Genomic DNA, 17,771 nt, shown 5'->3' with positions numbered 1-17,771 from the left:
CTAGAACAAGCACAAAGGAGATGGACATAACATGCCTCATCAAAAATTTCCAAACTCCTGTTATGTTATGTCCATCTCCTTTGTGTTTGTTCTAGAATCTGTTATGTGTTACTTATCGACTTTAAAATAAAACAAAAATTTTTTTATCATTACAAAGAAACCATCTAACTCAACCAGGTAATGCTTTCAAAAAATTTTAAATTAATTTTAACCTGCTCAACTATTTATTAAATTCAACAGATATTAACATAAATCAAAGATTGTTTCATTTATTAATTTTTTTTTATTTATTACTTTTTCAATTTTTTTAGTTATAATATGTACTCCATAAAGTTTCATTGCTCTGCAGATAATTATAACTTTACATTACAATAAATTTAATATCACCTACTGCATTGCCTATACACTTGACTTTAATTCTGAATTAGTTATTAATGATTTTATTGATTGACACTTTTAGGGCCGGTTGTTCGAACGCTAATCAACAATGATAATGATCACTATCAAATATTTAATTACTGTCACCAACTGTCAATGTCAACTTTGATTGGGTTGCTGAAAACATAATTGATTATAATTATGAGATTAGTTAATCAATTAACATAACAATTATTAACATAATTTTATTAACTAATTTGATAATTGGACGGCGTTATGCATAACTCGACCAAGGCCAAAACATAGTTTTGAGATAAATGGCTTCAAAGTTTTTCGTTTCTTGGTTGCTTAATGGAAAGTGGATTAATGTCCCTTGGTTTAATTTTGTTTTTCTTAGTAACTGTTAACGTGGCAATGACAGTGGATTTTTTCCAAGGTAGTTTTAGCTATGTGTCACCAGAATCCGCTGTTATCTCGATATTAAAGAAATGGCGCTTGGTCGAGTTATGCATAACGCCGTCCAATTGTAATCCATAATTATGTTTTCAGCAACCCAAACAAAGTTGACATTGACAGTTGGTGACAGTAATTAAATATTTGATAATGATCATTTTTGATTAGCGTTCGAACAACCGGCCCTTAATATAAAGAATTTTAGCAAATTACTATTGTTCAATTTTTCAATTTCAACTCTTCAAACAAAAATTTTTACAATCAGATCACAACTATTGCATATCCGACCAATCTTGTCTAAAAACTGCACACCCAATTTTACATCTTTAAGTTCTTGAACATCCTGAACAACATCTAATAATCCTATATAAATAAAATCTACACAATTAATTAAAAATAACATCACTTTATATATAACTAACAATTTTTCGTTTCTCGGTTTAATGTCTTGTTTTCTTACTAATCCCCTCAAGATCCTGCCAATGTTTTGTTAATATATTACATTCAAATCTATCCCTTTACCAACCGTCCCTTTAGCAAAGTGCAGAGAAAAAGTATGATATTGAATACTACTACTATGTTCTTCACTTATACCGGAAAGTAAGTCTATATCTTGTACTTGACATACTTTTGTTACCACTACATATAAATACGTGCATGTGTGTGAGTGTTACATACCATACGCATATACATGTGGATATTTATGTGTATGCATAAACATATGTACTTTGATATTGGCTTGATCATTAACCTTTGATTTAAACCGGACCACTTAACTAACTCTGTTTTTTTGTTGTTTGTAGCATTTAATTTTATTTTAACCGGGACCTGAAGATGATGTGCAAAGTGTAGACAGCGAAACCGGTCGTCAGTTGTAAAATAAATTGTTTGTGAGAACGTCTCTCTTTTCTTTACTTCACTAGTACGGACTCACACATGCAACCCATTCATTATTTGAGATAATTATCTTGAGAATTAACAAAAAAAAACAGTAATAAGTTTCTGAGAGTATCTCAGGTATCAAAATCATAAATATCTGATGTATCAAATGAAGATATTGAAACAGTTACGATCAAAGAAGAACCTATTATAATTGATTAGTTTAGGTTTAGATAATACCTTTAGGAAAGTAAAAATAGTGAGTTAATAATCTTTTATTCAGTAATGTTTAATGCTGTTTTTGAAATACAACTTAAAAATTATATATTTTTATTTGCGTTTCCTCTCAGAATAAGAAAATTCTATTATTTATTTTAATTTATTTAGTATCATAGACTTTTTGACACTAACAAAATTATTTTGTGAATAAGTTTATGTTTGTAATTCGTGTTATATAATGTAAAGGACCATCTCTTCATTTAAAAATTTCACATTTTAATTTAGTTCAGACAAATAAGGAAAAAAAATATCCTGTTGGTGACACAACCCCCTCCAGGACGAAACCAAATTTTTTGAGTAGTATGGGCATCTATAATAATAACCTATATGTTTCATGTAGCCGATGTTGATGATATACATAGTTATAAACAAATGAAGATCAAAAAACGGTAAATTTTCGCTTTTTTCGTCTATAACCAAAAAGTTAAGTATTTTAAACAAATTTGAGAGTGAGAAACTCATAAATCGTATAAAAAAACTTCAATATGGCGTTCGCTGAATATGTCTGTCCTTATTGGTTGCTTAGAAAATTGCAAAATACAGTGGAACCTCGATAATTCGGATTAATCGGGACCGCGGCCGATCCGGGTTATCGAAAATCCGGGTTAGCCGGAGAATATGGTAAAAATTAATAAAATACGGTATACTTACAGATAAACTCCGTTATAATTGAAATAACATGAAATATATATGCACAGTACACATCTAAATTACTAAAAACACGTAAACACAAACCTAAGCAAGCGGAAGTGAACAACACAAGACTGTACTACACACAATACAGTTACAATCGGAACGATGTTATGTTATTTAAGAACAGTGAAGAACTAAGACCATTGATTAAAAAATAATTTTTTAAATAGTCTTTTAGTCTTTTTAAACAATGCTAAGACAGTTTGATTGAAATAAATAAAGGAATATTACAACAGGTGCCTGTTGTTTCCGACAATTCAAGACAATGAACCTACCGCAGTGTGCCATGAGTCATTTTTATATCGTATAGCTCAAATTACACAAATAGATACACATTAACTCTCAAATATTATATTACATTTTTATTTTGAATTGTTGAAATGTTTGTCTGATGAAAATCGGTCCGGGTTAGCCGGACTTCCGGGTTATCGGGGGCCGACTTATCGGGGTTCCACTGTAAATCATAAATTTTGAGTTTTTATAAATATTCATAACTTATGTAAAAATTAACTTAAGACGTTCTTATTACACGGAATGCTGAGACTTCTGGTGCTTAAATCATACCCTAAATTTCAAAGCAATTGGTCAAATAGTTTAAAAGGTATTTAATTTGTTTATCCCAAATTAATTTGTTTTGCAACGCTATAAGTCAGAAAATGATCAAGTTACAGTAATACTTTGGATAGTTTATGAAATAAGAAGATTTATACTATACTATTAATTTAATTAAAAAAAGATGACAAAAAATTATTCTAAAAACTGCAAAATTATTTTGCAAAAACATGTGAATTAAAAAAAGGGAAGGCTAACTTCGTCCCTAATTGTCCTAGGACAATTGTTTTTCTTTCTAAATGTGTATAAAAATTCAGTCTTTCTGACTGAATATGAAAAAATAATTTTTCTACGGCTAACGGTTAAAAAGATATTCTAATTGTTTATAAGTAAGCAAAAAATCGACGTGTTTTTGCAAAATAATTTTACACTGTTTAAAATTACTTTTTGTCATTTTTTTTAAATTAAGTCAATAGTATAAATGTTCTTCCATAAACTGTCAGAAGTCTTACTGTAACCTCATAATTTTCTGACTTACAGTGTTGTAAAAAAAATGAATTTGGGATAAACAAACTAAATAACTTTTAAACTATTTGACCAATTGCTTCGAAATTTAAAATATAATTTAAGCACCAGAAGTCTCAGCAATTCGTGTAATAAGAAGGTTCTAAGTTAATTTTTACATAAGTTATGAATATTTATAAAAACTCAAAATTTATGATTGATTTTGCAATTTTCTAAGCAACCAATAAGAATAGACATATTCAGCGAACGTCATATTGAAATTTTTTAGACGATTTATGATTTCCTTACTCTCAAATTTGTTTAAAATGCTTAACTTTTTGGTTATAGACGAAAAAAAGCGAAAATTTACCGTTTTTTGATCTTCATGTGTTTATAACTATGGATATCATCAAAATCGGCTGCAGGAAACGTAAAGGTTATTAATATAGATGTCCATACTACTCAAAAAATTTGGTTTTGGCCTAGAGGGGGATGTGTCACGAGAAAAATTTTATTTCTCTGGACTAATTACAAAACTGTTTCTTTTATATAAAAGACAATTGAAAGCAGAAAAGACACATTGTGTATGTCCTAATATGCATGTATTAAAAAATTTTTGTAAATGAAAAATGTATAAAAATTTTAAAATAAAGAACATATCAACTATCTACAGTGCCTTCTTGTACTCCACTATCGTCAACACCTAACAATAATCATCTAGATCATCTTCTCCTTGTTGTTGTTGCTGCTGTTGGGCTTGTCTTGCGGCTGCGGCTTGTAGTTGTTCCCACTGCTGTTGGTCGGCTTGTGCTTGTTCCTGTCTAGCTTTGGCAAACAATTCCTGTTGCTGCCTTAACAATTCTTCTTCTGGAATACCTAGATTTTCCAGCCTCGTACTTTGTCGTCTGCGTTTTGCTGCTACTGCCTTACAATCTTTGAGGACGGCTTCAGCTTCCGCAGTGTAATCACAAAACCCAAGCCTGTTCAGAGCTAAAAAATAATGACTATAATAAATTTCACGTAGTTAAAAATTTTGATGAGAAAGTATTGACGAGGTTACAAAAACATAAATATAAGCCTTCTCGAAGCGAGACTATAGGTCGCAAAGAAAACAGGAACTAAAGAAGACAGAATAAGCTATGAAACTAAACTAATGATGGAAAGAAGACAACTATTATTACTACTGGCAGAAAACAAACGCTATACTCACGAATACATAGAACTTAATGAAACTAATTAGGAAAAGAACTATGAACATAAGATAATGGAGAAGAAGGGCACAAGAGAGATCTGAATGGAAGAACATAACCAGACAGGAAAGACCCATCCAGCGTTATGATTCCAAAAGAAGAAAAAGAATTAGGAAAAGAACTAAAACACAATATAGCCCAATCAGGGAACGCAAAATTTTACGAAAACCTCCAAAAAAATAAAGGAAGGATGAAAATTTGGGAATAGGTAGTTGAAATTGTCTATTATTATATAAGAAAAAGTTTACAACTGTACATCCCCTCCATTTTACAAAAATTGGAAAATACGGGATTAAAAATTTTTTCTCGACGTGAAAAAATATACGTTTAAAATAAGTCCGGAATTGGATAAAATGATTAATTCTAAGTAACTTTTGTTCTATAGTTTTTTTACTAAGTCAATACTTTTCGAGTTATTTGCGAGTGAATGTCTTCATTTTTAACCACAAAAAAATGTTTTTGGACGGTTTTTCAGAGATAACTCAAAAAGTAAGTATTTTAGCGAAAAAAATATTCTTAGTAAAAATATAGCTTATAAAAAATTGAAAAAAATGGTGTATGCGTGAGGTCTGCAGACCCAGTAGAAGCAGAGTTGCAGCTAATGAATTGTAGGTTCTTCTTCGTCAAATTCCAAATCGAATATTTCAATGTGAAATAACCAAAAAATGGAGCACTTTTAGGGGAAAATTCATGACAACTTTTTTAAAGTGTTTAATAAAAAAGGTTTATTTTTGTCTTTAAAAAAAAACTTATAACATTAAAAGTAAGTGAGTTACGTTCAAAATATTGTTGGTCCCTTTTATTTTTTGGTAAAAAAATGGCGAAAATCACCCCTTAATTAGCTTCTCAAATAAAATTAATCGTTACCGCTTTACAAGTTACGTTACTTATGTATTGTTTATATTATCTATAAGTTTCATTGGTTCAAAGTGCTCAGTTTTGAAAAAAATTGGGTTTAAAATAAAACATTTTTTTTATTTTGACAAAAATCGTAATTGTTTATGGAATTAACTTAAAAACAATTAGCAATACCAAAAATCTCAAAGAGTAATAAAATGTACGTTTTGCTTTTCTGAATATTAGAAAAATTGTTAGACAAAAATTGGTTATGCTATGGCTGTTCAAAATTTGCCTAAACTCGTGATTAGTTACTCGTCAAGCCATTTTAACTACAGCTTTTTCAAAACGAAGCACTTTGAACCGATGAAACTTACAGATCCTATAAATAATACATAGGCAAAGTAACTTGTGAAGTGGCAATGTTAAAATTTATATGTGATGCTAATTAAGGGGTGATTTTCGCGATTTTTTTACCAAAAAATAAAAGGGGCCAACAATATTTTGAGCATAATTCACTTACTTTTAATATTACAAGTTTTTTAAAAAACAAAAATAAACCTTTTTTTAAACACTTTAAAAAAGTTAAAATGAATTTTCCCCTAAAAGTGCTCCGTTTTTGGGTTATTTCACATTGAAATATTCGATTTGGATTTGACGAAGAAGAACCTACTTTTCATTAGCTGCAACTCTGCTTCTACTGGGTCTACAGACCTCCATGTATACACCATTTTTTTCAATTTTTTATGGGCTATATTTTTGCTAAGAATATTTTTTTCGCTAAAATACTTACTTTTTGAGTTATCTCCGAAAAACCGTCCAAAAACATATTTTATTTTGTTAAACATGAACATATTCACTCGCAAATAACTCGAAAAGTATTGACAGTGAAAAAACTCTATAGAAGAAAAGTTGTTTAGAATTAGTCATTTTATCCAATTCCGGTCTTATTTTGAATGTATTTTTTTCATCTTCGAGAGGGGGGAATGTAGAAATGTAAACTTTTTCTTAGATAATAATAGACAAATTCAACTACCTATTCCCAAATTTTCATCCCTCCTTTATTTTTTTTGGGGTCAGATTGTTCTTTGATCGGGCTAATATACAAAAATGGAAAGAGGAGTTAATGGGCTATCCTAGTGTAAAAGTATGAAATTCATATATTTTTTTGGGAATTTCGAAAACAAAAAGGTACTGTACCAATTGTTTTGGAAATTTGGATGAACATTTATTATAAAAAGAAGTACATGTAAAAAAATTCATAAAAAAATATTGAAAATTAAACGAAATATGCACCATCTGCTGGCACAGTGAAAAAAATCATACCTCCACTGCTGCAGTGATTGGGACTAATACGAGATTCTGAAATATAAAATTTCAAAGTAATTATGGAAATATAAGTTATTTTCTATACCATCAACTAGGGGGTTTTTTGATTGGATCAAAAATGTCAATTTGGCTGTTTTTGAAACTGAGAATTTTTAGTCAATTTTAAAAAAGTTCTTCAACACTTAGTCATTATTTTAATATTTTTCAAAAATCCTAGTTCATGGTATAGAAAACAACTTATATTTCAATAATCACTATGAAATTTTACATTTCTGTATTAATCCCAATTGCTGCAGCAGTGGAGCTATGTTTTTTCCCCCGGTGCCAGCAGATGGTGCATAAATTGTTTAATTTTCAATATCTTTTTAAGAATTTTTCTATATGTACTTTTTATAACAAATTTTCAAAACAACTGGTATACTTAGTACTTTTCATTTTAGAAATTCATTCAAGTATACAAACTGTTTATGAGAATTATTATTATCTAACAATTGGTTGACTTACAAAATTAACAATTACCAACTGGCTGAACAGGCTAGCTTCAGCAAAGAATATAGACTCCCTCTATTAAGACTAATTTACCTTTTTATAAGCAGATCTCATTATATCAGACAGCAATAATATTGTGCATACCACCACCACTGAAATGTTTTGATGCCTCTTACGTAGTGATGTGATCTTGATTATTGATATGAGATAATATTCTTATATGTTACTTAATTTAATCAATGTATTTATACTAATCTAATTAATTAACCAGATCACATATCAATATGTTTTCAATCTCAGGGCGAATTATAAATTAATTACTTACTTTCGTGGCTTCAAATATTTCTTAATGGTTCCTAATCGGGATAGAAAAGAAAAGAGTAAAAAAAATACACATATGGGTTACAATTATAATCAAAATATTTTTTATTTTATTTAAAAGGCAATCAATGCTTAATATTTGCTATTTCTTATTATTCTTAAACATAACATTTACAAATGGGAATCTTATTTCCTTTTGGTTTTCAATTGAAAGTTTTTATTAACATTTAACTATTAGGAGTTATTAGGAACAACTCTATTTAACTTTGATGAAGCTTTTCTGATATTATTGATTATGTTATTCAATTTTTTATGTGGAATTTAATACGAAAAACCCATACATTCATGTCCAAACAAATGAGACTGACCTTTTCCTGGTGAACTGAAAATGTCCTCACACAAGACCCGTTTCCTGCTATCCTTGGCTGCGATCAAACCTCGTCCTGGCTTCCAGTAATGTTCTCCTTTGAAAAACTAGCTCGAATAGCTCTCGTTCCTGCTTTTGTCGTGATGCTGTGTTCTACCTTTTTCGAAACTGCTATCAGCTACCGGGACACTCTTGGCTCAAGGAGGTTCTTTTACTCTCGACCTGGCCTACTTCTCGTTCCACGATAGATACTCCACACTCACGGAACTACCGGCTTTCTCACTCTCCGTACACTACCGTCTACTACTCGACTTCACTTCTCGACAGCTCAAAACATTCTGCTCTCACTTTGTCATTCATTCCCCTACTTTCTAAATATCCCTTCCAAATTCACAAATCAATCTTCCACCACCAACTCTCATTCGTAATATTCCTCAAAACCAATTTTTAATCTTTCTAAATATGCTTAATGGATTTCAAAAGAAAATATTTAATTCCCATTCTAAAATACTTTCTAACTATTTACAAATTTTAATGACCTATTCTCTCTTTCAAATGAGTCTTATTTAGCATAGGCTAATGATCGAAACCTTCCGCGAAAAACGATAATGAACTATCATCTATTTCACTGAGTTTTATTTAGCATAGGCTAATGATCGACCTTCCGAGAAGAACGATAATGGTACGCGTCATTCACTTTGTTTATCTAAGCACATTGTTCCGAGTTTCGTACGCTTATTCTAATCACTTCTTAAAATTAAATATAACAATTTGTTGTATACAGGTTGTTCTAAATTTATATGCCCGAGGTTGAGAAAATTAAAAATATTTTATATTAAAGTGAATTTTGTTTATAATTATCAAATTTTAATTTTTATATCAAATAGAAATATAACAGTAGTTTATTAGGTAATGATGGTCGACCTCATCAATGAAATATGGCCATCGTAAATTGTAAATTTTCTATAATATTCAATATCGGTCGATAGATAAACAAGAAGGAAGAATTTTATTACCGGCGGTGGAATTTATAGCCCGGGAGGTAGTGTCAAATTTACCCGGAGCATTTTAGCATGGCTGGTTTCTTTTTATTTAGTTAGATGTTCCAAAGCTTATTATATTAACAAATGATGTGTCAGCTGGCCCAAAACCGGGGATTTTAGGCAAGAAAAGGTAAAATGTGAAACTTGACGGAAAAACGCTACAACTTATATGTCAAATATTTATCTCCGTGATTTACGTGTATATAGCCAAGAATATCTAGCTACTGGCTTTCACCCAGACAACTCGGGTTCAATTCCTGGCCCTGAACATCTTTTTTGTTTTTAAAATTGACATTTTGATTTGAAAAATAATTATTTTTTGATAATACCACGTTTTTATTATTTATATGACACAATATAAAAAAGTCTGTACGTCCTTTATAGAATTGTAAACTATGCATTTGATCATATGATAATATCATATTATTATTATGATTGACCTCCTTAATAAACAAAGTTGTTGTACATAATCCCCTGAAGCTTCCTTAGTTAGTAACAACCAATCTAAGTGAAAAAGGGGGTTGCCCCCCCTGACGTCCTTTTTTATTTTTTTGGACCCTAATTTTTTAACTTTTCTATCACCAACCACTTATTAATCTAAATATTTCCTTGTTCTCTATAATATATAAAAATGAATGTTTATCTGTATGCCCTTATCGAATCGTAAACTATGCATTTGATCATAATATGATGACGGATGACCTCAAGCAAAGTTGTTGTACATGAACCCGGGAAGGTTTCTGAGTTAATACAACCAATCTAACTACATACAGTGGAACCTCGATAAGTCGGATTAATCAGGACCTCGGCCGATCCAAGTTACCGAAAATCCTGGTTAGCCGGAGAATGTGGTAAAGATTTTATTTATTTATTTATTAACGGGATACCGCCCAATTTAATATATACACAAAATATTATAATTATCTAGTGATACAATAAATATAAAGATATAGTAAATATGTATGATAAAAATTGGCGATGCAGCTATAAGAAAAAACAAATATTAAAATAATACAAAGTAAATAACAAATATAAATCACATAAGATTACAAAATTTTTTTTAAACACTGTCTACAAACATTTTCCGAAGCGCACAGCAACAAATCAAGGTCTATTATATTTCCATTTAGAATGATTCTACTCAGCGGAAAATGCCTACCAAAGTTGCAGCGATGAAATTTAATTGCAAAATTTTGGGATGTTCTAGTAACTCTAGAGGGAACACTAAAGTCAATTAGAGACAGTACATCATTGCAATTAATTTTTGAATTCAGTAGTTTATGAAGAAACAAAACATCAGCATACATCCGTCTGGAAGATAGCCTAGGAAGGTTTAATTTATTTCTAATTTCTGAGTAGGAATGGTCACTTAAAGATTTGTGTAATTTAAAACTTACGTACCTAATGAATTTATTTTTGACTTTTTCAAGCTTGGCTATATGGACTTCATAAGTGGGTGACCAAACAACTGAGCAATACTCAAGAACAGATCTAACTAGGGAAATGTAAATCAGTCTGATGGAATTAATGTTATGCAAACATTTAGAAGTTCTAATAATGAAGCCTAACATTTTAAATGCCTGGTTATTCACATAATCAAATTGAGAGCAAAAGTTTAGTTTGGAATCTAATTGAACACCTAGATCTCTAAGCCCAGCCGCACATCAAAGAAACATGAAACGTAAATTACGTTTCATGGAAATAAACCACTGCTAAACAAATATATATCCGGCCATTTATGAGACTCTCCGAAAATAAAAATGTGTCATGAGCATGAATCACACTCGTTTCATTAGTAGGCGGACTTTGAGATTTTTTTAGCAGTGTTTTCTTTTCATGAAACATGTTTTTCGTTAAATGTTTCATGTTTTTCGTTTCATGTTTCTTTGGTGTGTGGCTTGGCTTACAGTTGATACAGCCTTCAGTGGTTCTTCAGCCAATTTGTAATTATAAAAGAGGTTGTTAATTCTTCTACAGAAACTAATAAAGGTAATAAAATAAATATAAATAATAAATAAATACTCATTATAATAGCAAAAACATGAAATACATATGCACAGTACATCTAAATTACGTACAGTTGTATACAGTATTGTTTATTTCTTGGTAAAAAAACTCAGAGTGAAAAAATGTTTGTTTTATCTGATGAAAATCGGTCCGGGTTAGCCGGACTTCCGGGTTATCGGAGGCCGACTTATCGGGGTTCCACTGTAATCATTATTTACGCAGACACATTTACTACAACACAACTTTTAAACATTATTTTTTAGTTGTAAAAGGCGGTACGAAGTTTGTCGGGTCAGCAAGTTAATAATAAAAAAATATTCTTGAACTATGTAGTTTGGCAAAGATTAAAAAGTATAAATCATTAATTTATGAATTTTAGATTGTAAGAAAAAATCGTCAGCTGAATATATAATATGGTCAAATGCAAAGTTTACGATTCTATAAAAGACATACAGACTTTTGATATTGTGTCGTATACATAATAAAAACGTGGTATTATCAAAAAATAATTACTTTTCAAATCAAAATGTCAATTTTAAAAACAAAAAAGATCTTCAAGGACAGGATTTGAACCTGAGTCGTCTGGGTGAAAACCAGTAGCTAGGTATTCTTGGCTATTATATACGTAAGTCATGGAGATAAATATTTGACATATTATAAGTTGTAGCGTTTTTCCATCAACTTTTACATTTTACCTTTTCTTGGCTAAAATCCCCGGTTTTGGGCCAGCTGACACATCATTTGTTAATAAGCTTTGGAACACCTAACTAAATAAAAAGAAAACAGCCATGCTAAAATGCTCCGGTTAAATTTGACACTACCTCCCAGGCTATTATTACAGCATTTGTCTCAAAAAAAACACAGATGTTGGGCATTCCTGTATACAGGCAGTTATGGTATTTATTTATGGTCATCACCACGCCAAACACTGGTAAAGAAACATTCTCTGATTTCATTGTTCCTCATTATAGAGGTGTTATTACCTGTGTTCGTTATAGAGAGAGTCTACTGTAGTACACAACACCATCTGCTGACTATGAGAACATTTGTACAGAAGGCAAATTAATACCAACTACCTGTACTTGGATCGTTGGTAATCATTTCCAATATTCCATACTTCCTATTGCCGTAACAGAAAGGGCAATGTCAGCTATGCAACTGTCAGACAAAAGGAGGAAAGACTTTGGGAGCTTCGCAGGCTGCACTGCTAGACAAAAAGACCAACATTGGATCTCCACAATTCAACATTAGAGACCTTACAAAGGTAAACGACCAAAAGGAAGACCACAGATGAGCTGGGTAGATGACAAAAAAAATACCTGGAACAAATTGGAAATGTCGCTCAGGATGTAGATCGATAGAAGGAGTTGGAAGAGCTCTATGTCCAAACGTGGATGATAGAAGCAACGAATATAGACGCCAATTCTTTGAGAGAAGGCTAAGTCAAGAAAACAAGTCAAAAGTTATCCAAAACAAACAAGGAAGTTTAAGAAATCACTACTTACCCATTAAAACATGCTCTGCATTTATCGTTTTTTTGTGCAGCTGATTGCAAATTTCATTTGCTTCTGAGCTCAATAAATGGATAAATTCTGTGCAACAATTTAAAATTAATTCTCTTGCTTCATTTGCTATCCTAACTGAGGGCACTAATTCTTTTATCATTTTGTTAATACTAGCTCTGGGAAGGGTCAGCTCATCATCTTCTGTATTTCCCGATCCTAGGGGTCCGCTATTATTTGGATTTGCCATTTTATACTGCTTTCAAAACAAAATTTTAATTCAATCTGAATGTCTGAATATAAAAAATAGTTGAAGTCGCCAAATGCAAATGTCACGCTACATAAACATGTCAATTGTCATTATTAAATTCTTCTTCTGTTTTTACTTCAACCTATTTCGAATTATATGAGTTTCATATCAATTGGACACAAGCCTCGGTAGCGCAGTAGGCAGCGCGTAAGTCTCATAATCTTAAGGTCGTGAGTTCGATCCTCACCCGGGGCAACTTTTTTGTTTTTGAACAACGTTTTAAATGTTTGTAAAATAATTACATTGATTATCTTTTTATATAAAATTTTATTTCTATTCATTTGAGTAATGACTTTTTTTATATAGATTATATATTTTCAATAATTTATTATATTATTTTTTCTTAACATAGGTATCACGAAAAATATTTTTTAATTTTATATTACATATTTTGATTTCGATAATGTAGGTTGTTATATTTAGACAAGGGGACGTCAGCTTGAAATTAGGAAAACCAGAAATTCATATTAAAAGATGTAAAAATAACTAACAATAAGTGAACCCTTACGTTAACCCTTTTTGCTTACCACTAATTGCCTTGCAGGATCGGATTGAGTTTGAATTTAAACAAAAGAAAATATAAAAATAAGAAGGCTATGAGCTCGTAGGTAGAGGCATGGTCCCCATATAAAAATTTCTAGGGGGGGCAGACTTGAAGATTTTGCACATTACAATTTGTAGGTATACTAACATATATGACCATGCATAATAAATATATAGTTTTAAAGCAACCAAAAAGCTAGGGGTAGAGGCAATACAAAGTAAAAATACTTAAAGAAAAAATAACAAATGATTTATAGTGTGATAGAATCTCATGCAATATTTAATTTATGGCTACACAATTCAAAGAATAGGTCAATGCTGGCTGATTCTGCAGTTTTGGAGATTGCTAACGAACTGCAACAGTGTAATATTCAACTAACAGACATTAACGAATGTACAAGGAAGAACACAAAAAGAGGCCCTGTTATAGTTGCAAAATTTGCAACCCAAGAAATAAAAAACAAAATAATGAAATATCGGCAAAGAAAAAGATAGATTCAGTTATAAGCTCAGCTATAACAAAAACGATTGAACAAAACCCCAGTGCAATATAAATACAAAATAATATGAATATAGCTACCTAGGTACCTGAGACCGCCGGATGGAGCATTTATTATTTAATTTTTATAATGGGGTACATCGATATTATTGCACGTCTATTCTTCGACATTTCAGAATTTTCAAGTCATAAACATTGTAATTTGTTATTTATTTCCTTACAATAAAGTAATACCCAAATGCTTACCTACTGCACCTATCTAGTGGATTGTTCGATTGTGACGATTTGAGCTTCCGGCATTAGGTACTAAACTATTAAAATTTATTTAGGTACCTACCTACTTTTCTGAATAATTTTATTTTGGATATCAGATTTTGTAGAAAATATGCTATAATATTCCAATGTTGTTCTGAAGCTATTTTCTTGTGGCATTTTTATAATCAAGTATATTCAAATGGGAAATAAGCCACAATTTTACCTAAAAATGATTTTATTAACGTTTCGACGCCCAAGTCGGGTGTCGTTGTCAAAATACAAAATAATACTAAATCAATAAAAATGTTGTTGCTTAGTAAAAAATTCTTCTAATAATTTATTTAATCTGACTCATTTATATCGGCAATTCAGACACGTATTATACATTTTAAAGTAGACGACTTTAAAATGATATTGCCAATATTGATGAGTTGCGTTCCTGGGACGACTTTATTAAAAGATAGTTCATTCGATTACATGAAATCAATCCCAACTCAAGAATATCCGCCACAAAAAATCATAGCATGTGATCTGTCTTTAAAAAGACAACCAAATGCAACGGTGGCACTGAAATTCTCGCGTTAGAGATTCCATAGTAAATCACGAGGGAAAACCAGGAAAAACCTCGTGATACTATCCCGACATCGTAAGTATTTGGGTTTACATTTAGTTTACTCTCAAAACTAATACCAAATTCTGACTTGATATTTTAAATTTTAAATAATATTAAATACTAAATATGTACTAACTCGATATGTTACTGATTTACTAATTGTGGTATTTTCTTTCTATTGACTTCCTCCTTTAATATGGGTAACCACATCCTACTGCATTCTACCGAGGAATTTGCGACACAATTGGTTTCATTTAGCATAATTAGAGCCGCTTCTTTGATTTTTCTCTTTTTACTATCTGCTTCTTTTAGGACTATACTTGAATCTCTCCACTGAACTCTATGTTCATTATCCCATGCGTGTTGACATATTTGAGATCTATCAAATTCTCTATTTTTTATATAAGACTGATGTTCATTTACTCTAACGTCTATTGGTCTTGACGTTTCACCTATATAAAATTGTTGGCATTCACAAGGTATTTTATAAATACAATTCTTTGTTCTTTCTTGTTCACTGTTAGGTTTAGTTTTAGATAGAATAGATCTCAAAGTGTTTGTTGTTTTGAATGTTGTTGATATGTTGAATTTATTTCCTATTGTTTTAAGTTTCTCGGATAGTCCTTTTACATATGGTATTGATATTTTCCTCGTATTATTTCTTGTGAATGTTGTAGGATCCCGTTCTAAGTTGTTCTGTTCCATTCGATCCAATCTTGACAATTCCTTATTTATAAACGATATGGGATATTCATTTTTTAATAAAACAGATGTTAACAATTGTTTTTCTTCTAAAAATGAATTTTCGTTAGAACAAGTAATTTTGGCTCTATCATATAAGGATTTAATGATTCCCTTTTTAACGTTGATGTTATGATTTGATTTGTAATTGAGATATCTGTTGGTGTGTGTTGGTTTTCTATACACTTGAGTCTCATATCCAGTATCCTTCTTTGAGACCAAAACATCGAGGAAAGGTAGGGTGTTATTGTATTCCTTTTCCATTGTAAACTTTATTGTCTCTTCTTGATCGTTTATAATATTCAGGAACGTATCCAACAATTCCGATCTATGAGGCCATATGGAAAACACATCATCTACATATCTCCACCATACTGTGGGTTTTAAATTTTGTTTAGAAATGATATTAGTTTCGAAATCCTCCATAAATATATTAGCCAATAATGGAGATAAAGAAGAGCCCATTGCGAGACCAAAATTTTGTTTATAGAATTCATTATTTAGTTGAAAATAGGTATTATTAGTACATAATGTCAATAACTCCATTATAGCTGATACATTTAGTCTTGTCCTAGTTTTTAATGTATTATCATTTTCTAATTTCGTTTTGATTAAGTTTAAAGTTTTATCTAATGGCACATTTGTAAATAAACTGTTTATGTCAAAACTTACTAAAATATTATTTGGATTAAATTCAATATTTGATAATTTGTTTAAAAAATGTTGTGTATTTTTTATAAATGTGTCATTATTATTTGCAAATGGTTTTATAATATTTAATAAAAATTTTAATAGTTCACTACAAGGAGAATTGATGGTACTACAAATAGGTCTAAGTGGAATATTTGCTTTGTGAATTTTCGGTACTCCATAAAAATGTGGTGTCTTACTGTAATGAGGTGTCATTAATTTTCTTTGATAGTACGTTAGGTCATTTTTAAATTTGAATAAAGTTCTATAGATTTTGTTTTCCAGTGTCTTCGTTGGATCCTTCGTTAATTTGGTATAAGGTCCATTTGTAATTAGATCTGTAATTTTGTCCTCATATTGTACTTTATCCATTATTACAGTTGCATTTCCTTTATCCGCTGGTAGGATTGTTATGGAGTCATCATTTTTTAAAGTTTTTAAAGCTTTTATTTCCTCTTTGCTGATGTTCTGTTCAATTTTATTAGATTTTTCCAATTCAAGAATTTTTTACTAAGCAACAACATTTTTATTGATTTAGTATTATTTTGTATTTTGACAACGACACCCGACTTGGGCGTCGAAACGTTAATAAAATCATTTTTAGGTAAAATTGTGGCTTATTTCCCATTTGAATATACTTGATTATAATATTCCAAATATTGGAAAATATGCGGAAACAATGAAAAAAGGAATTACTACACATATATGCAAAATATGCAACAAATATGTAATTTCTGGAAGATAAATAGGCGTAGCAGTTTTCGTTTTTCTAAATAGAAGCGTGCTGGTCTGGAGGTATTTAATAAAAACTAATTACAAGGTGCTATCTTCAAAGAGCCTTAGCTCCCTTAGGAGCATTTTCGGACTAGGTGAATTGGGTTAAATTGTCTTAAAATTACCTATCTGAAGAATCTCCAGTCTTCGTTTGCAAGGAGAGTTTCTGGACTTATAGGTAGATCTTCTTCAGATGCAAATCCACTAATGGATGGTTAGCGATCACATTTTTCATTAACTCTCTTTTTCTTGGAATGTGTGTCAGAGATTGTATGTCGTTAATCCATATCAATTGCCTTATGTTTCGGAGCCACTACATTTTATTGCGTCCTATTCCTCTTTTGCCATCAATTTTACCCTCGATTATAAGTTGAAGGAACTAATATTTTTCGTTTCGCATGATGTGACTAAGATACGCCGTTTTCCTTTTCTTGATAGTTTCGAGAAGTTGGCGTTCTAGGTT

The 17,771-nt window shown here is 30.8% G+C and overlaps 1 protein-coding gene and 1 non-coding gene across 2 annotated transcripts; one reads left to right on the top strand and one right to left on the bottom strand.

The window, feature by feature from the left end:
* Positions 1-1,970: 1,970 nt before the first annotated feature.
* LOC126887061 (protein Dr1) lies at positions 1,971-13,224 on the bottom strand. Its single transcript, XM_050654390.1, has 2 exons — positions 12,887-13,224; positions 1,971-4,728 (listed from the first exon to the last, which is right to left on the bottom strand). The coding sequence occupies exons 1-2, from the start codon at positions 13,131-13,133 to the stop codon at positions 4,442-4,444; spliced, it is 534 nt and encodes a 177-aa protein (XP_050510347.1). The 5' UTR covers positions 13,134-13,224; the 3' UTR covers positions 1,971-4,441.
* A 91-nt stretch (positions 13,225-13,315) lies between these two features.
* Trnam-cau (transfer RNA methionine (anticodon CAU)) lies at positions 13,316-13,388 on the top strand. The gene has a single exon. It is a non-coding gene; the product is annotated as a tRNA-Met (tRNA).
* Positions 13,389-17,771: the final 4,383 nt, after the last annotated feature.

The sequence above is a fragment of the Diabrotica virgifera genome, chromosome 6, assembly GCF_917563875.1.
Source record: "Diabrotica virgifera virgifera chromosome 6, PGI_DIABVI_V3a".
NCBI lineage: Eukaryota > Metazoa > Arthropoda > Insecta > Coleoptera > Chrysomelidae > Diabrotica > Diabrotica virgifera.
Note: the sequence above shows the minus strand (reverse complement) of the source record. Positions and strands in the feature narration are given on the sequence as shown.